The sequence below is a fragment of the Ptiloglossa arizonensis genome, chromosome 3, assembly GCF_051014685.1.
Source record: "Ptiloglossa arizonensis isolate GNS036 chromosome 3, iyPtiAriz1_principal, whole genome shotgun sequence".
Lineage (NCBI taxonomy): Eukaryota > Metazoa > Arthropoda > Insecta > Hymenoptera > Colletidae > Ptiloglossa > Ptiloglossa arizonensis.
The window spans coordinates 3,549,588-3,571,817 of NC_135050.1; the positions used below are offsets into that span (position 1 = coordinate 3,549,588).

General features: G+C 31.8%; 1 protein-coding gene and 1 pseudogene across 7 annotated transcripts in view; one reads left to right on the plus strand and one right to left on the minus strand.

The window, feature by feature from the left end:
- Positions 1-22,230, plus strand: part of Milt (trafficking kinesin-binding protein milt) — an 87,245-nt gene that overhangs the window by 46,789 nt on the left and 18,226 nt on the right. For 4 of the 7 annotated variants that reach the window (XM_076306568.1, XM_076306567.1, XM_076306571.1 and 1 more), the window contains one exon: positions 22,026-22,102. In XM_076306568.1, the coding sequence (XP_076162683.1) occupies positions 22,026-22,102 (77 nt within the window). Of the gene's footprint in view, positions 1-4,204; positions 4,543-12,962; positions 12,996-13,150; positions 13,170-22,025; positions 22,103-22,230 lie in introns of those variants that run through there. The other 3 variants (XM_076306569.1, XM_076306572.1, XM_076306573.1) reach the window with 3 other exon arrangements.
- Positions 1,389-1,896, minus strand: LOC143144715 (histone-lysine N-methyltransferase SETMAR-like; annotated as a pseudogene).

Below are 22,230 nucleotides of genomic sequence, written 5' to 3' on the forward strand. Positions count from 1 at the left end.
TGATTTTAAAAGTGTAAATGAAGAATAGGTAGGTAAAAAATTGTTTATTTAAATCATGAATTTCAATTTTTTAAATAAAAGCAATTCTTTTCATTTGCAAATTAAAATTGAAATTGCAATTTAGAATTGCAAGAAAGAAAGATACAGAACTTGAAAACAATGCCTCTTCGTAAATAAATAAATAAATAAATAAATCATATAAAATGTAACATGGAAATTGTTTTACAATATATCTAGTAAATATAATGGATCTAATATTGGTTTATATAACTTAAAATAATTTTGAAAATGTAATAAAAAAAAATTTAACATAAGTGTTCAAATGGATCACCGTTCTGCAAAATAAAATAATCTACTCTATTTTAGGAGGAATGAATTACTCAAAGAATTTTATCGGCATTTAACAATCCAATTATTCGAAACAGTGGGTACTTTAGTAATTGTTTTATGATCAATGAAGTCATTTTCGAGGAAACTGTCATATTTATTTTGCCTAGATTCGAATATGCGATAAAAATTACCGTGTTCCAATAAAAAAAACTCATCTCACAGTATGAATATCCCATTTCCAGTCTGTTTGAAAATTCTCAATGATAAGTCCATTCACTTTGAAAGTTTTTGAATAAGAGCTGTGAGGTTCATTATGGTCCTCTTGCCAGAAAGCGATATTGCCTTTTTCACTACGTGGGCAGATCTTTCAAGAAAAAAAGACCTATTCAGTAGGCAATATAACGTCAGGCTACTTGCCACTCCACTTTTAAACATCTTCATGCACTCTTTCAAATAATCACTCCTTCGACATCCAATAACTGAGTGACAATGTGCAGTTAAGTATCGTTCGGTGTTAGGCGTCCCATTCATGTAAACACTCTTTCAGATCTCACGCAATCGGAAGCATCGCTATAAATCGTACGAAAGCAAAATATATATATATATATATATATATATATATATATATATATATATATATTGCTTAATAAAATAAAATAAAAAGAATAAGTCAAAGATATATAATAGTTGAAGTAAAAAGTTCTGAGCGTTTTTCCTCTTTATTTCGACGATGAAATTAACAAATTTAAAATTTTCGGATTTTTGTTCGATAACTTTTGTCCATTTTGAAGGCAATTTCATAATTCTTCGTCCCTATTGGTAAAAAACTCGACCAGCACATTTTCACAAGCCTCTCTTGAGGCCAGTTCTTTTACCATCAAGAAAATTTTGCAAATTCTTGAAAAGTGATAATCGCTTGGTGCCAGGGTGCGATATAACCTCCCATCCCAGCTCTCGAAGCTTCTGACGCGTTGTTAAAGATATGTGCGGCCTGGGGTTGTCTTCATGGAATGCAACACTCTTCCTACTGGCCAATTCTGAACGCTTCTCGTCGATCACCTGCTTCAATCTGGTCAGTCGTTGACAGTATAGGTCCGAATTGAGTGATTGGTCCGATAGGAGAAGCTCATAGTGGAGGATTCTCTTCCAATCCCACCAAACATACAGTAAAACCTTCTTGGTCTTGAATCCGAGCTTGGCGATCGTTTGGGCCGGCTCACCGCGCTTGGACCACGATCTTTTTCGTCTGTTGTTCTCGTATGTGACCCATTTTTCATCCTCAGTCACCATCCGCGTTAAAAATGGATCGATTTCGTTACGCAAAGAATCGCAGGCATCGATTCGCTCCAAAAGGTTCTTTTGCGTCAATTCGTGTGGCACCCATATATCGAGCTTCTTCTTGAGACTAACCTTATGCAAATGGTTCTAAACGGTTTTCTGACTAATCATCAGTTCCTGGTCAATGGAATAAGTGCTCGCATGCCGGTCTGATTCGACGATTTCCATGATTTTATCAACATTTTCGACGATTGGCCTACCAGAGCGTGTCTCATCTTCGATGTTCATATTACCAGAACGGAAACGTTGAAACCACCGCTTTGCTATTGCATTCGATACTGTATTGGGTCCATAAACAGTACAAATTTTTTTGGCTGCCTGCTCCGCTTTTTCCCCTTGGTCGTAGTGGTACTGAAGAATGTATCGAATTTTCTCTTTTTTTACCTCCATTTTGGAACGCTTTAACACACAACTGGATCCACTAAACACAAAACTGTCAGAGAACTTTTTTTTAAAGCGTTATGTCATCTTTAAGTCGCAGTATAGAATGACAAGATGTAATGTATACATCGTGAGATATAGCTCACTGAAGTCATCTAACGACAAACGCTCAAAACTTTTTGCTTTACCCATTACATAAAAAAAAAAATGAATTTTTTTTAAGGTTCTACAAGAGAATAACCTTTTAATGGTGCCAAATTCAGGCAACTGTTTCTTAGAAAACCGTTACACAATTGAATATTATTTTTAGTGTAAAAATAATTAATAAACGGTTAGCAGTTAGAACTCGATAATCAAGAATAAAGGAATAGAAAGTATAAAAATGTTCTGTTATGTTTTTAATTTCATAGTTGTCAACTACTTGGTCGACGGGTTACTCAAATTGAAGAAACATACTAGTTGTGTGAATGAATTAATTTCTTGAATCTGGTAATAAAATTATATTTTGAAGCGAATAATCTCGGTATCTGTAATACAAATTATTTGTAAATTCCGAAAATACGTACGTTTTCGATTGAAGACGCGTTTCAAATCATTTTCTTCGGAAAAACCTCGTCAATCTATCGATATCTTTCTAATAAAGATACAATGAAAAATATAAAAATGTTTAATTTCGTTAGGTGATGAAATTTTATCTTGCCGTGTCAACGTCTGAGATTCTTTTAAGTCTTTGAGAAACATACTTCGAGCTGATTATTAGTGGCTACAGATATCAATGATGTCAAAATCAGTTTTGAATAGTTGATACTGTGCAGTATCTTCGAAATCCGTATGTTTCTTTCTCAAACTATACATCCGGTCACTTCGATTCCTTTCGACGTAGGGTTAAATGACTTCGTGATACTTAAATTTAAAACAGCCTATCTATCTACGTATTAAGTGGTTTGAGAATGAATTCAGGTATTTCTCGTATTTCGATTTCTTGTATACGTGTTGTAAATTTGTACGTTCGTCATTTAAGTAAAATATAAAATAAATTTATTTTCCGCGCTAGAATTTATCATCAAAATGTAACAATACATATTAAATTATCAACAGTTCGACGCTCAGTTTGAGTATCCATTTCTAATTTAATATGTAGCTCAGTTACTTAGACAAGTCATTGTTGTTAATTGTTAATACAAACTCGTGCGACTCGTCACATATGGATTCCCTGGTTTATGGAAAGGCATGAATCTGCTGTAAGGATTCGTTCGCGGTCTAAATACTATAAAACAAGTTAAGAATTTCTGGAACGCGACTAGTGTTAATTCTCAAACAGTATTTGGGTTGTAATTCAACACCAATAACAGGTTTGAGTTTTTCTTGGTGTTACTGTAAGACTCAAGTTTTCAGATCAGAAAAGGTCAGAAAAAGCTCTTCTAAAGTCTTCCTTTGTTTAACAAAAGTTATTATCATCCTCACTGTTACACTCCACGCTTTTGACAATCGCGTAGACACGCTTGCTTTCTTTTTCTTTTTATCCTGCTATTCTTCACACTCTCGATCACACTGTCACGTTACATAATGTAATTGCTTTCTTTTTACCTCATCGGTCTTGATGCGTATCGGCTTCTGTGAGTAACCCATAGTCTGGGATTATTAGCTTGATTGGCTTACCTGCCGCAAGACTAGACGTTTGTTCACATGTATACGTTTCACTTTCTACATAGATTATACACCAGAGTCTTTGGCACGTGGTGACCACGGTCGTCGGATTCGCATTTCCCTGCACAAAGATACGATTGCTGATGATCGTTCAGCTGATTGCAAACGTTCGCAGTCTCCGCCACTGGCCTAGTAATCGGTCACACATATCACGTTATCGTAGTTCAAAATATAAGGATATTCAGTATTTCTATTATATTGAAAACTGTGCAGTTGAAGAGATTATAAAATGTGACACACACGGACAATTTTTGGATTAATTATAATTTTAAATTCATAAAATATTACGCACCTCCCGAAAGACACTGCAAGCTGTGAATCTTTAACAAGATTCGAGCAACAAACAAAAATAAATGGAATAGTATCGTTGTTATGAAATATTTCAAAAAATATATAATAGTAGAAAAAGAAGGCCTTGGAAATATGTCGTAGTAATTTATAAATGCAGCTAACGAATCAGCCGTTGTTCCCGATCCTCCCTGGGTTCCCGGCCGATCCTGGCGGAGGAAGAAAGAGCCACTTCGAACAATACGCTCCTGGAACCGGAAGAATCTTCCGACCAGGAGCAACAGGATCCTCAGGAGGATGATCCTTACGAGTACGATGAAGACATCAGACCCTCGAACGAAGAGTTACCGAAGACCGAGGGTCTTATGGAAAGAAATTGTCCTAGTTCCTCTGGGAAATCTGCACCTTGCTGGGGATGCAGTGACTACAGACAGTTGCATACACCGATTTTCCTGCTGGCTACTTCTCCGACAGAGGCACCTTGCACGTGTGTCTCCTGTCAGTAATTATTCAATTATATGGATCAATTGAGATAGTTTAAGCATTTCTCATTTTTATTTCATTGATTTCTTGCTTGTTAGAAATTATTGCACGTAATATACAATCTAAAACCGTAGAATATTGAATCAGGCTTCAGTTGGACGAGCGTTTGTTAAGCTTCGTGTCACATATTGTATTTTCTCGTTCGGATGTTAACGTCTAGTAATTAATTTTACTAGACGATAGGTTGATCGATAACTATTGTCGTTTGATAAGAAATGGAGCTATTAGATTCCTTGTTTTACTTTTCTAAAGATGGTATTACTGTTTGATGAACATGTGTGAAGTTTTACGTAAATCTGTCGACTCGTTCGTATATTTACAGTTGTTCAAAGATGAAATGTTATAGTATTTTTTTACAATGGAAAAAACGACAAAACTTATTGAACAACCTAGTATACGTGTACTATAGTATATATAAATAAACTGCAAATTTTCCATCGTGGAAACGTAATGCGTGATACACACTGTCAAAAACGCTCGTCTTCCGCGAGCCTTCAGGGATTAAATTCTTACAAATTTCTAGTTATTTATGTCTGTCGTATCAACAGTGAACAGATGAGAACGAGGACTCTAGAAGTTCTCACTCGGTTGTTGTGTACGTTATTCCCTTCTTTGTTAGAGAACTCCTCTATAATTTATAATTATACTAAGTGAAGCAACAGGTTTTTTTGCAGTAATTTATTAGAGTAAAGAAAGTTCTTCATTGTTAAAAGAATACTATTCAATTAGGAGGCCTAGAACTATTACCGACAATAGTCAGCAACACATCGAATACCGAAGAACGAATCATATTTTAAAAATCAAAGGAGTAGAATATATCAAATACGTAATTGTTCTAATAAATATTAATTTGAGCAGCAATTGGATTGGTCTATACATTTTGTCCAGCACATTGTCCTTGGAAACTTGAAATGCCTGGTCAGAGTGTAATTTGATCAACTTCAACATCTATTATCAGAAATAATACGAGGTGGTCCTCTTACCAGTGAACTCAAAACATCCAGTAATAATCCTGTATGAATCGCGTTTTTGGTTCGCAGACGTTACAAATACAGCAATCTTCGCTGCAATAGTCGTCGTTGAGCAACCAATAATGCAATAGAGACATCGGATATATAAATACGGGACTATTGTTGGAGAGTTTAGGGTAACAGCACTGTTTTTGAGTCCACTGGCGAAAGAATCACCCTCCATAACCCTTGGCAAAAAATTTTCGTCCAAACACAGTAATATGAAATTGTTAAAATTACTATAGTTTTTGAGATGTAAAGTGTTTTCTCATTATTTTCTCTTAATTAAAATAAACAAAAATATAAATTATTTTTTTGTTCTTGCTAGTACTTGCTTTACATCTTAAAAATCTACAGTAATTTTAAGGATTTCGTATTATTGCATTTGACCAAAAACTTTTCGTCAGAGTTTGTACTAACGATATAAATGGTAAATGCAATTTTTTCTCGCGTTGGGTAATTTGTTACTAAACTGATCACTTTGTCATTATCCATGGTTTCCAACAATATCAATACTCTCTTGCTATCGTGATCCCTTATTCGGAATTTTTCTTTCTAAATATTGAACTTAACAAATTACGAATCGAGATGGTCTTCTGTTACAGTCATTTTTTTACTGCTGAGACCATGAACGGTCCAGCTCCGATTCGGATGAAATTTTGCAATCTTAAAGAACAATGAAAGATAGTAAATACGTCGGTTGTTGTTAAACGTATTTTTTTTAATCTATGATAACTAAAGTTTAAAGAGTCACTCTCTAAACTTCAATTCTTGAAGAACTAACTTGAAAATAATCAGAGATAACAAGATTTTTTTTTTAACGAAAATTGTATAGTTTTTAATGTGTTAGAACAAAATGCTAAAATTAACAAAAAATGATAAAAAAGATTAAAAACGATAAATTAGTCACATTTATTTGAAGACATTGAGCTATTATTTATATAACAAAACAATTTGAAATTTTTTTCAAAAGTAACGATATATACACGTGTGTAAAGGATGGGATACATATATTTAGACAAAGTTAAGTTTGTTTGTTTAAATGGAATTATATGTTTTCTTACGGTAGTCGATCCAAGCCATAGTTGTGTATAAAAAAGTATGTATGTTAAAGAACCATTAGCTCGGAAAATATCACATCTGTAATTATGCGAATTTACATACCTAGAACTGCAATAACTCTGAAGGTAGAAACTTAGTAAATATTGCATCAAATGATCCGAAAATAACCTTCAAAATCAAATGCAATTTTTTAAATGAAAGTCAAATTTTTTTCTCAACAGATAAAGTATATACCAATTTTCGATACCTTAATAGGTAAAACTTCTTTGAACATTATTTAATAACTACTCTAATATACATTATTGAATTTATTCTACTATTATCCGCAATTTTCGTTACGAAAACAAATTTAATTTCCATTGAAAAAATTGAAGATAATCTTTAAGTTTAGAAAAATACAAATCCGATATTAAACGTAAGTAGAATTCGGTATTAAACGTATCTAATAAACCTTGCAGCGTTCGAACGCTAGAGAATATTCAAGCCGTAAAATAGTCCATCTTGGAATTTCCAACACGTTCATTCCGTAATCAGTCCTCTGCTTTACGACTGTCCGACCAAACAGGTTTACACTGTCAACGTGTTACTATTCGAGGAACGATGTCGATCGGTCTTCGAAACTTTCTGAAACCAAAACTAAACGAACTTAGAAATTCAAATGAGTGGTTTTAACAAGAAGGTAGAGGGAGGGGTTGTCTTATAACTCACACTTGACAAAAAAGTCAATGAACATTTTAAGAGACTTTATTTTAATTATTAATGAATTAAAAACTGTTATACGCCAAGAAGTGGTAGCAATACCATAGCAAATAAGCCACCGAGCAATGCAAACCTTCAGAAGTCAGCTATAAAGATTTGTTGTTCTTTTCTCTCCTCCTATCACTTGGATCTCTGGAGAAGAGGTCTTTGAGTGATTTATCCCCGTACGAGCCCCCAAATAACTGTTGCTCTGATGTGGTATACTATATTAAAGTATATTTAATGATATTACATATTACAATGATAATAGTGTTAGATGTAGTGTCAGTGGTTAGTTTCGCTTGGTACGTCTTTTAATTGTCTCGTCTTATCGTCTTTTTAGTCATACTGTCCGCGACACACTCTTCGGACATACTCTCGTCGTCATACTTTGTCATACTCTCCCATACTGTGTTCTTCTCGCGCTCTATATAGTCATTTCCATTCATTCTCTTTCATTCCAATCCTCAGTCTCTCTCACTTCAGACATTCGGTCACGTTCGGCCATCCTAATCGTTCGTCTTTTCCAAACACTCTTCACTTTTTCCGAACCACATGTATTTCCTTTCATCCCCATGCATTCTCACACTCGGTCGTCGCACAAGACCCCCTGTAAAGGATACTCGTGCCTTCCAGGAAAGCTAGCGGGCCGATCGGCGCCAAATGTTTACTTTAACTCAAGTCCAACCGCGCACGTTATCTTGTTTAGGCCTACACTCGAAGCAGGCCTAAGCGGACGCCGAAAATCCGATACTACAGATGTACCGACAATAAAGACTGTCGTTCGAATCGAATTATTTTCAAAACCAAGTAAAAACAAACTACATTACTTGTACTTTTCGATTAAAAATCACCGTATAGTCTCACATAAAATGAATTTGTTACGTTACATAAAAAATCAATCTACCTTTTAGTTACAATCTTCGTCGAATAATTCGAAAACGCAGTTACAGCATAACTCTTCGTCCACTGCATATTAATAAGTTGTTCAATAAGTTTTGTCGTTCGATAAGAAATGCAGCTTAGGTTTGTCGTTTTATTTTTCTAAAGATGGTACTATTGTTTGATGAACATTTGTAAAGTTTCATGTAGATCTGTCGACTTGTTCGTATATTTACAATTGTTCAAAGTTCATAGTATCTTTTTACAATGGGAAAAACGACAAAAGTTATTGAACAACCTAGTATATTTCTATTTGTTACACTGTCAGTTTAACAGGCGAGATTATAAGCGATGTTAACGAAAGAAGTTTTAAAAACTATCTAAATATCGACGACAAACGATGATCGCATCGGTTATCAGTGATCATACAAGGAATGGTGTCCGATTACTGTTAAATTGAATAGCAATCGATCAGGAATCAAATGTACTCACTGATTGTAGAGTATAGTATTCGTATGAACGAAACGACCAACTGCTTTCAATGCTCAAGTACAGAGTGTCGCCATGAATTGTGATCACTATTACAATTACGACGAAGTAGAATGTTTCGACGCCTTTCGGAACATTTGCATAAATTTCTACTATTCAAAAAACATGTCATAACGCAATTCAATTAGGTATACGATATCAAAATATCGACTGCAACTGGGACAATGTAATTTTTTCTAATGAGTACTTTTTGGGGGAATGGGTTCCTATATAACAAGCCTAAACTAAGGCAAGCCATACAATGTTAAAATGGACAAATATTTATTAAAGTCTACCAGAGTGAGCAGATCTCTAGAAAATAGAAATAATCATTCTTTTAATTGTTATATCTGTTTAACAATTTCTAAAGGAATCACAAATAAAACTAGGAATGGTGTGAGATACCCTAATTTACTTTCTGCTACTTTCTCCTGAGATATATAAAGTTCGTGATGTTGTTAAAAGAGGTTCTAAGAGATCGTGTTAAGAAAAAAAAGACAGTAGTCGAGATTCGATTTATGAACTAGAGATCTTTATTATTAGATATCGATTTGCGCTGAACCATTTCTTTAAATAAATTTTATCTATTAACTCAAGGGAGCTTAAACGATTTAATATGCGATTTGAATCTAAAAGACAAACAGAACTTTTGGGACTGCGATTAAAAGACTGGAATCTTTTCCATTGTAACATCAAAATAAAATATCTTACTTTCGTAAACCTCGTGATGATTTTAAAATTTTGCTCAAAAAGGAAATTCAATATTTTTCAATAATATTTGTTCCGTAATGAAGACATTTCATTATGAATATAAAACCAAAGAATGGTGTTTGTTTATAGATTCATCAAATTAGTTTAAAAGCTGTTTTTATTCATAGTAGAAACAAATTTGCTATATTTCTATTTGAAAATGCTAACATGTTAGTTGATTACTACTGGACACTCAAACGAGATATTCCAGGAAAATAATACATACTCTAATTTAGGTAATGCCTTACATTATTCAAATGCATACATGGTTTTGTACAAGCTATTAAATATTAAATCGAGTGTCGACAGGTTTCAGATTTGGATACAACGAGAAAAATTATATAAGAATCAATTCGAACATTGTCTTTAAAAAGGTTTAATTTATTAGCAAATTATTGGTAAAAAAGAAAACACAAGATTAACATTTTCCGCTATATTAAAGCGAGATTATAAAAGAACCACAAGTGATATCAAAATTCCAAAATTGAATTCGGTATAAAAAGCTACTATTAAGATCACATATTAAACTTTACATAATAAAAAATAAGTTAAATTTTGTTGACTTGTGTTATCAGTCTTAAAGAAGCTATTTTTATTATAACGTTCATATTCATACGTTTGATGTTATGCACTCTTCTACGATGCAGCGTTCAATTATATCCCCCTTATTTTAGCTACGACTCAACTTTGGACTTGTAACCCCCAGAGGTGTTTTACCTCGGATGTTTATTCCGAAGAATAGTATTTTGTTCATATTTATTCTAAAAATAACACAATATACGAGTCGAAACGTTCTGAAAAAAATAACTCGTTCGAGACTGATAATAATCTTCATTCGTTTGATTAGAGTTAAAAATATTTTAAAGGCCAATTTTCAATTGATAGCAGTCATTACATACCGCACAAATAGCACATATATGTCGATAAACATCAACCAAGAATTCGACATAACGACCACTCCAAAGATAACCAATCGCATAAATGCTTAATGCGAAGTAGTTATGAAATACATTGTGTGTCAATTCAGAATTAATTTTGAATAGCTTATTGTCAAATAAATAAAGTCTTTTATCATTCTCTTAATTAAATTTCTTAAGAAACGAGAAATGGCAATTAAAGGGAAGTATGACTTTTTTTTGGGGACATTTATAGTATCTACAACTGGTTTCAAACGTAATGCAATCTTGGATACATAATGAAATCTACTTCTTGTAGTTGTTTTCATTTCACGAACTCTACTTCAATAATATTATTCCGTAAGTGAAAAATGTGTTGTAGAGCGAAGCGAAGTGAATTCCATCGTACAGGAACTAGCTAATAACTAGCTAAAAGAGATTATTTTAAACATTTTGAGAATATTCGATACTACGTTGTAACGCGAAATCGTTTGTTGTTGCTGTAATGATATTCTGGATGACTGTTCCAATTAAATTATGATTCACTTATCGAAGATGACGCGTTGATATTAAACCATTTCCATACTTGTTTTACAAATTTTTATTTTGACATCATCGGAAATTGTTTCTTCTAAATTTTGCATTATGTAGACATTTTTTATGAAACATTTGTGGAGAGATTTACATTTTAAATTTCCGACATACTTTTACAAAATTCAAATTGTTGCCTTCGATGATGCGATTGTTTGATGAATCAATCAAAGAATGTAAACACTGTCTTAAAATATTTTGATGAACATTTCGAGTCGGGTCATATCAGTTTCCGGAAGTATCTCAAACTTTAAGAATGTTGGGATTTTTTTGATTCTTCTATAAGTTTCCCATAGTTATCATCAACACTAAACAGACATTCAGTTCGTGGAATACAAACGTAATAATACATAATAATATACAATACATAAATAAAGACTCCTTGAAAGTTTTTCAATCGTAATAACTGAGAAGAAGTTTATGAAGATCAGATGTATTCTATAGTAATATTTGTATTATTAATATACCAATACAATATTGACACTTAACCTATGAGTCTACGTCTTGATGTATCAATATAGTAAATGATTATCAAAACGTCATACGGGTTCTCAAAATTTGCAAAAAACTCGACACTTATAAAAATTCTGAGAGTTTTGGAAATCCCAACAATCTCGAATTAGGGGTTCTCACACATGTCTAGTTTTATGATACTTCAAATGGAAGAACACTCCCGGTGGGTGCTGTAAATATTATAGCAGCTTTTAATAGAAAATATTTGTTAAAAATATGATCTAAATATAAGAACTCACTATTGTCGAAATAAACAATGGTTCTAAGTAATTTCTTGGGTAATCGTATTAATTTGTTACGAAGAATCATATGTTGTACATTTGATTCGGCATTATTTTACATAAAAAATATATACATATAGGTAATACTTCAAAACCGCAGGATGAGGAATAATCTCTTTCGTCAGCGGGATTGATGAAATGTTAAACATTGAAATGTTTAATAACTTTTGAAACCTGAAAGCATTCAAAGTGCTACATATATTGAAAATCAGTAGACTCCCGACTATTGGTCCTTGCGATATCAGACCTCGATCGGATAAACAAATGGCTGGTTTTACAGGTTGTTATGTATATACCTACAAAAAATTAATATTAAATATATTTATAATGTTTATTATTTATACATACATATGCACATACGGTACATGTATACAATCACACCATCTACATATAATATAATGCTACATAGTATATATGTAATATTTATCGAATATCATTTTTCATAAAAAAGTCGGTAATCTTCTTTTCTTTTTTGTTTTTTTCTGTCTTTTTTTTTTTAGTTTTGTTTGTACTTGGCTTTGTTCATTAATACCATGTCACACCATTTTCTCAAAAATAATATGTCAATATGTCAATTACTCGTGAATTATCTCGCTATTCAACATATCACATCGCAGTTTCGGTGTAACCTTTCTTTCTGCGTAATTCTTCATTTTCCATCAATTCTGATTGTATAATCAACTCGATAATTTCGCTATCTGATAACATTTCATTCTCTAAAATATTGTCGTTTACAAGCTATACATCAACAAACATCATTTACTCCAAGTTTTTGCATTCGGTTAAATGTGCAAAATCATTGAGTAAATCAATATTATTATCGTGATCTGTTTGATCATTGGTAAATAGTTCCTCTTTTAATTTGTTTTGTTCGTCAAATTTTTTCACATCGGTCCATTATTTCCATCCAATCCATGATGATTTGGCATTTCTTCTACAGGCAGATGCCAGTGTATAAATAACATTTTTAATATTAATTCTTTTAAGAGCGTTAATAAATTGTGGTTAAATATTATCTCGAGTATTTCTGATAGAAGTTTTCTTCTGTAACGTTTCTGTAAACTAATTATCACACCCTGATCCATAGGTTGAATCAAAGACGTTACGGCAGGTGGTAAAAACGTCACCTTAATATCACCAGAAGAAATATTTGTTGGGTGAGTGGAGAAGATTATTTAAACAATGACCAATACGTATGACAAAAATTACGCAAGAAAGTGAATATTTACAGAATATGTCAATAATTTTTCCTGTGGTCAATAGTTTTCGTATCAACAAAAATGTGACCGGATAATCGGGAGTCTACTGTAACAAGAAATATGGCACAAGATGTAAGAAATGTTTACAACATATTCGTTATGTTTGTGCACAAATTGAAAAATATATATCTGTGCATTGCACGCCTCTAGAATAAATATTGTGATTTTTTACTACGGAAATATGTTTTTTTTTTTTCGGCTTCTATCTTTATTTACTCTTATGTTTTCGAAAAAGAACTGAGAAATAATAATTTTTTGGTGAAAATAGTTCAGAAGGGTAATAATGTAAATGAAATATAAAAATTAGATTTTACTTGTGCACAATAGTCCAGGTTTTTTTTATTGAATGTGGTACTTTCAAGTACTAGAATATTAAAAAACTAAAACTATAATATAAAAATGTAATACTACTATATTACGTATTGTTTATGTACGAATAAAGTCAGTTCATGAAAAGTAATAGGAAGGTTTTAGTAAACATTCTAGTCATTTTTTAGCAATTTAAGAATTGTTAATCTCAGTTTAAAAATTAGTTTTCTGTTTCTGAAGAATTACTGTCACTTTTTATGGTACAATTTCTGATTTATCCAGTTTACGTTCTTTTATTTGTCAGTTTTCGCATTACACAACACTCGAACCGGTGCTTGGTTAACAGCACCGGTTCGTTTTAACAACTTCCATCACCACAAATCAAATTCAATAATTAAATAATCTCTTAACGCTCATGGCTCGTGACCGTACGTGATGCCACTTTATAACTCTATTTATAAGCTTGATGTTTGAAAATTTCTTTTTCTTAGCATTTAAAAATTGTACACGCTGTTAATACTCGCGATTCAGGAACGTTTATTTTTAAGGCTGAAATTTTATATTGAATGATTAACGATTAAAATTGTGGTATTGTAGGCGACATTATGTCTGAAAGATTACATTATTATCGTTATAATAATTTTAATATTATTGTTATCATCATCATCATTATTATTATTATATTAATATTTAACAACTTTATTAAAAAAGGTTTTTCAACTTATCATTACAATAATTTTAATATTATTGTTGTTATCATCATCGTCATTATTATTATCATCATCATTATTATTATTATTATTATTACAGCATAATATATTTAATAACTTTATTAAAAAAGGTTTTTTAACGTTATCATTATCCTATTATATTATATTACTGCCACTGTCACTGTTAAGACATTTAATATTACCGGATTAAGCTATTTCAAACTCTAACCTTCTTGGTACCGGGTTATAATAGCACCAGCAGTTAGCCTTTGCTGTCTAATCCTTGTAGCCCACTTTGTTCTGAAGTGGGATTCTGCTATTAACGTATTTATTAAGTTATATTTGTACCTTACATCGTTTGCAAAAAAATGGCATTATACTTGAGCTCTATATACATATTATCAAATATCAGATTTAAAAATACTTAAGTCTTCAGGAAATTTTCGTATGGTGCGTCTCTGTAAACCAATAAGTGCATTTTCATCACAACTAGGATCATTTCAATTTCGGTATAACAAAGCTATAAACCCTCAGAAGTTTTCATTAGAAATGACCAAATCATTTCTGATTTCTACAGAAGCTGTGTACATTTGCGATGATTATCACAGAAACTTACTCGGTGGAAAAAAATAGGGAATAGACGAAAACTGGCATAGTTAATTGAGACTATCTCGTTAATCGTCACTGGAAAATATTAGCGATATCTCAACACAAAGCAATTCGATATCGGAAAACTTGCTCAGAATTCAATACTTCGTATCGTATGACATGACAAGTATTGCGGTTGCAAGTCAAACATAAAATGATGTCAATTCCAAATCCTAAACGCAGTCTTGAATCATCAGGGAGTTCAAAATTAGCGGTAAAAGATTTCTACTTATCTAGAAAGTATCTCTAAAAATGTAGATAATATACAGAGTTATGCTCTTAATACCTTTAGAACCAATTATAACCAAAATAGCCAGACGAGCTCTATTAAAGATAATACCAAAGAGAAAAACAGAATAAATTCATTTTTTAGCATCGACACTCTTAGAAATATACAATATAAATTCACTGGTTACAGATGAAACATCATTAGGAGTCAAACTTTGACGAATTAATATACAAAATTTACACAATGTGAATAATATACAAAATTGTAACAAAATGATGAAAACCTTCAAAATATTAGGTCAGAGTGTAGGATGAACAGTAGTTCAGAAATGACGATTGAAATAAGTTTAAATAAGAATAACTACATATTCGTATGTATTGTACAATGACTGTTTCAAGACCGATTCTCGACAAAGAGTTGTTACTCACAAATCATATCGATTAGATGGCGCTGGCGTCACACCCACTTTCATACACTCTTATATACACAACATATTTGCTATTAGTGTACACTAATATGATTATGCAGGATACATCATAATTGTAAAAAAGCATATCACCGAACATTATGAAAAGAGAACACTTAAGAAGTGTGGAACAGTACATAGGACTGGAACAGTAGATAAATTTACAATTATAATTATTTATTGAACAGTATAAATTTACTAATTTATACGACGATATTGGAAAAATTCCAGAGACAATACTTGAGTGTTTAATAATAAACTTATTAGTAAAGATGTACTCTTTTAGTCACGACAAAATGTACGATATAACACTTACACTAAAAGTACAAATAACAAAAGATTTTCAAAATTAAATTTATTACTTTTTGTACTTTACATGCATGTTCAATAAAATCCTTGTCATTGGTGTTTTACTAGGGTACTCAGTAACAGAATCTTGTTTTTTATGCCACTTCGTTATTATAAACCGTCTTTGTGTAGATTTTCATAAAACCGATAAATAATTTCCCTAATAACATATATCTTATAAAATAATAATGCAATATATATTTTATTTATGAATTACAAATTAGTGACCTTTGCTTCATGACCGCATTAATTAATTAAACACATTAACTTCTTACGTGACAAATTATACTCAAAATATTCATCAACAGTATTAGTTCGTTTTTTTTTTTTTTTGTCATTTATTATATTTTATTAACTCTTATAATACACTTATACTAATTAATTAAATTAAAATAAACTAATGAACTAATAATATAATATACAATAATATATACATAGATTAACACACACTCTATCTAAAAGACTGAAAACTAATCAGGTAATAATTTTCTACAATCTTTTTCTATAACTGTACTCTTAAAACTCGATCATCAGACTGACGAGCTTGACATTCTCGTCACTGAACTCGAAGTATATACCACGTAATGTATGTTATGATATCACTATTGTACCATCAATGGCTCGACGACGATAATTACTGCAAAGGAGGCAGAATATAATGCGAAAGAAAATGGAGAAAGAATAGAATGTTTTCTTCGTCAAATTATAAAAGAGGTAACGATTATTGGTAATTATTTTGGTTTCGATATTACATCGATTTCAATACTATATCGGTTTCGGTATGAGAAACTGGCAACAAAATTATAATAAGAAAATAATACCGGTTTTGGATCTCCACTTTTAAAAAATCTTAAAAATTTTAATCAAACCGAAAAAGTGGCAAAATTACAGGTAAACATACATATATATATATATATATATATATATATATATATATATATATATATATATATATATATATATATATTTTTTTTTTTTTTTTTCAAGTACTGATTCGACGTTATACCAGTATTTATGTGTTTCGATATAAGTCTCTCCTCCTTTTTTTAACACCGGAGAAATCTTCCAAAGACTTTCCTGGCCCCCTAGGGTGGGTTTGATGAAAGTCTAGGATTCCCCCCCTCCCCGGACTTCTCCAGGTGTGAAGCCTACACACTAAAACCACCACGGTGGTCTTATATTTGTATGATTTTTGGGGGACATGGGGAATTGGACACAGCCATAACATTCAATGGTCCCTCCGGCGTGGTGCAGTGTCCGCGGGCACCAGATGTCTTTATCAGCATGAGGCGGTTACGTTACGAGCCCCTCCTTATATCACGGCCCCTTTTTCGTAGGGGGCTGTACAAAAAAGTGGCCTTGAGCCCCAATCTCACGATCGTCCGTGGCGACGCTTGGTTCAGCCTCCGTCCACCACTGGCGTGGCCTTTATCTTGTATTCTTGGGGGGAGGGGTCAACCCTCCTCCCGAAATATGCGGCATGTATGAAGGAAAGGGGGACCTTTCAAGAGCCCCACCAGCGAGCTCACGCGTTTACTTCTCTGCATTCTTCTGCGACATTACACGTTCGCAAAAGGAGGCCACGGTCATCCACTCTCTTGTGCCACGCCCAGTAACGATAAGCCCCTCCCAAATTTCTCCACCAGGATGCGACACTCACACGCCCGAGTGAGGCACACTTCCAGAGTGTGTTGCGCCATGTCCTAGTCATCGGGAAAATGCCAGCAGCGTTGACTGAACCCGTTGGGTTAGGTCTAGGTTAGGTCAGCACCTACGCCGGTATAAGTCCCTGCTTTGTAAATCTTTCTGACAAAACAAATCCTAATGTTATAATGAGGGACAAGTTTGGTTTACTGTATAAAACGCGTTCAAAGTTTGTCCAGATTGCCTTCGCTGTCGTTAAGAGGCGTTCAGATAATCTAGTTTGATAATTATTAATTATTAACACGGTCAGAATAGCAAGAAACATCCATCGAGATAACTAACCTTTCACATGAAGTGCAATAGAGTGATGATTTTGAAAGTCATGAAATTGATATTGTAAATGATTTCACGTGTTATCCAAATATAAGAAGAGATACAGTGACATTCCTACTGGAAATAAATGAATTAATCTGTTTATGTTATAAGATTATTCATTATTTAAAGATGTTTTTCTTAAATACAATAACGCGCTTTCCTCTTCTACACCTGGAAAAGGATTATTTTGTTTTGTTACAATATTAATCGATATGATATATCGTTTTTAAAATATAAAAATATGTAAACAGGTGCTTTGTATTTACAAAGCGAGAATTATTGTAACACAATTGCAAAATGATTAATAAAGTATATATATGTCCGTATCCTGGTTCTTCCTTACTTCTTAATTTTTGATTGTCCTTAAGTGCTACTTCTGAAGTATATATCTACTAATTATCTAGAATCGTTTATTTAAAAAGATAATACATTCAACCATCCTTCAGTTAAGATGGAAATATGACTAAATTTTCTTTTATTTGAAATCACATGAATTTGATAAGTATTAAAAAGTATTGTAATCTACTAAACAAATATTGCACACATATCAGGCGCATTACACACATACCGAGTGGCGGAAGTATTACAAATTTTTAAGGTCCCATGAAAACAAATGAATTATGCACTGTATATATCGTAATTTTAGCATAGCGTAGGTAGGTTTAGGAAAACGTAGCTTTAAGACAGCATTTGACGAGCAACGAGCGAGGCTAATAAAAGAAAATGTTGGGGTTAGAGCAGGCTCAATGAAAAAGCGGGTAAAGGCATTTCCTTTTTCGAAAGGAAAGGCAATATTGAACCGAGGAGTGTGGAGTTGAGAAATGTTAAATTGAGGAGTCTGGAGTCGAAAAGTGTTGAATCGAGAAATGTCGAACCAAGAAGTGTAGAGTCAAGAAGTGTCAAACTGAGCAGGGTTGAAGAGTCGTGAAGCGTTGTGTAAAGAGTTGTATTATAGGCACGTTATTCACTATTATCTAACTGATGTCAAAATATGAATTATTTATAATTTAATAAATTATATATATATTTCGAATATTATACGATTTATTAATTAAATAATAATTCACTACTTCGTCTGATAGATTTAATGGTCTTAAGATGGTATCTTTAGAAAAATATGTGTTTTTAGTAGACATTGATCAGAAATTAATCGAAATTCACCAAAAAGTTATTTACAATTCTGTGATTAATATGTAACAATATGCGTAAAAAGAATATATAAAAGATTATACTATCAACTTAGAGAAGAGCATCGTCGGTGTTGATTAGACGTAGTTACCATACCGACGAGACGAGGTAGGCAAATACAATGAACATATAAGGACAAACACCGCTGCACATTGTCATATATTTGCTTTGCCTTTCCAAATGACAAACTGTTTCGACACTTTTGTTGGATAGTTTCTTCAAAAATGTTTACAAAATTCAATACTCCATAAATAGACTATTCATATTAGATAACAAGGTTTTAAATATTGCGTAGAAATTACACATTTTGGTACTTTTTCAATAATAATTTCAATAATGAGTTTTAATAATAATTCATAAATAATTCGATATCAGAGAAAGTCTATATCCATAGGACTGCGTTCGACCAACAGTCGTATTTTCAAAGGGATGCTACACGCGTATCACTATGTCAACTCATACGATGTAAAAATTGTTATATTTTTCATTATACCTTTATTAAGAATGGATAGGTGAGGATTTTCCGATAAAAATCAGTTCAAATACGATCTAATTCGAATTATTTTTAATTACACGTTAGTCTAAATCATTTCTAAAAAATATACAACTATATGTAACTAATAATAATTCGAATAATATCAATTTTGGACTTACTTTCATTGAGAAAATATCACGAATTGTAGTCTCACAATTCTGTCTCAGGTCAATTCTAATCTCAGGTGACAAATATAAAAATTTTAATTATCATTGATGAATGAAATTAGGTCTATCATGCGCAACACTGATCGTTTTTTATTGCTGATCCTAGAATTTACCACGGGGAAAATTATTTCAGATATTCGAAGAATAATGTACATCACAGAAATGCCACAACTACTGTATACAAGAAAAAGATACATACTATGTAAAATCATAGATAATTAATACACATTTCAGTGCTTTTTAACACTTTGCTAAGTTATGTTAATTTAATAAAAAATAATTTAATCTCGAGATTCTTATCTGAGATGAATTTAGAATAATTACTAAAAGGAATTATCTTCGTTATTATCTTTTCATTACTATAGTAATGCTTGCTTAGTTATTATCTATTTAGTAGTATTGTGTCACAGTTTATTCCACTTAGTATCGTTAAAAAAATTATATAACCGATATAATACCGAAATCGATGTATAATCGAAAACCGAAATAAAATAGCAGTATTTTTCAATATTCTTGTAAAATTTTAATATTGTATTAATTTCCAGTCACAATTTACAATCATTATACGAATCATCTACAACCAACATGGATTCAATAATTGGGAGGTTTTAGAAAAATTTTATTAAATCAATAAAAAATACAAAAATGTTAATAATTATTTCAAGATTTTGCCAAAATTATCAACGTAATGACAACATTTTTTAGTTTTAAACTATTCCTTAAAAAGAATCACAAAAATTTTATTTGACTTAGAAAAACCTAAAAATTTATTACCAAATACGGCTAATGAAACAAACATTAATAGTTTGCCTCAGTCCGTCTTTCGAACGTTTGATACTCCATTCTTAGTGAACAATGTTTGCTCTTGTTCTATAAGAACAAAAAATAACTGAGAAACGACTACTTAGTAAACGTGTCTCCTACACCTTAGAAAGCTTGCGCCGGTCCCGAGCCACGAGCTCTTAAGAAATAAATATTGTATCTGCTATTTCAGAGTTAATTTGTATTATTTATTATTTCAGTGTTTATTTGACATGCTTATTATTTTAAAAAATTAAGTAATTTCACTTCACGTACAATAATAATGTTATTGTAGATAGTAGACGAGCCAATGAATGAAACGCTATCTTTATTGCGCAATATCTCATCAGTTTATGATGAATTAAGTATTGGAGCAAACAGCCGAACATTTGCCAAATATATTTCAACAATATTCCATTAGAATCCTTAAGACTTCATGTGTTCCTGTTGTTTGTCTGTAATTGGGCAATTATATTAAAGAATCTTTTGAATCAATATTACGTGCAATATATAAAGAAAATAAGCCATGCAGTATTACTATTTTTCGCGATTTATGTTTATTTAGTAGGAAATGAATGATAATATTTGAACTATATTATTTCACCTATAAATTTAAGTCATAATTGAGTTATGTAATTATTCATATCAATAAGAAGTAGCTGAAATAACTAACGTTATCGAAAATAGAAAGTATTGTTTAATTATATTATTCTAGAATTCCTGACACAGAACGTTTTATTTTCTGACTTAATATCGGTAAAACATGATATAATTGGTTATTTCATATAAATTACTGAAGTTACGTGATGAATTTAAATTCTTTATGGTGTAAATATTGAACGTCAGTAGAGTTGGGTCGATATCTCCATTACGATTATTTCTATTGAAAATATGTATAGAAAATAAAAGTTTCCACATTCAATCTACAATAACTTCAATCATCTACATATTATATGCATTTTTGCTATAAAAGAAACTGTCAATGAGATATGGTGCATAATTATTTTCTCGGTGTTTTCTATAAGCCTCTTTTCCTAAAGGAATTTTGCAATATCAGAAAACTTACGTTTTAAGTTGTGGTACTGTACAAATTGATTCCAAGTTTAATCGCTATTCCTCAAAACAGACACAACTGAGTTTTATTTATACAGATGATTATTATAACCTTGAACGCATGCATCAAATCATGATTGATTTATTAATTCAAAATATTGAGTGTGTAATAAATGTAACGGTCGTATAATGTGCAATTTAAATATCTAGTATACAGTTATAATGACACATTATTAGAACCATTTGTTTAATGTACATACTAATTTCATATTTTTTTCTTCTTGATTTACTGTACGTGTTCAATTTTGTATCTGGTTTCATTACTGAGTTATTGGTTCTCGATTATAAAATACAAGCTTGTTTCTTGTTATACGTAATACTTTTTATTCTTATTTATTATGAAATGGTATTCTACTTATAGTGTGTTATAAAATTCTCTTTTTTTTGTATTTCAGTTCTTTGTAGCAACCGGGTGAGCCAAATGACCAAGACTTATAATGATATAGAAGCAGTTACAAGGCTTCTGGAGGAGGTAAATGTTTCCACTAATATATACATTTGTACACTTTTTATAAAATATAAAACAACTTCAGCGCTAAAGAGTAATTTCAAAATTTGCGTCGATCATAATAAATGTAATCCTTGTAGTTAAATATTAAA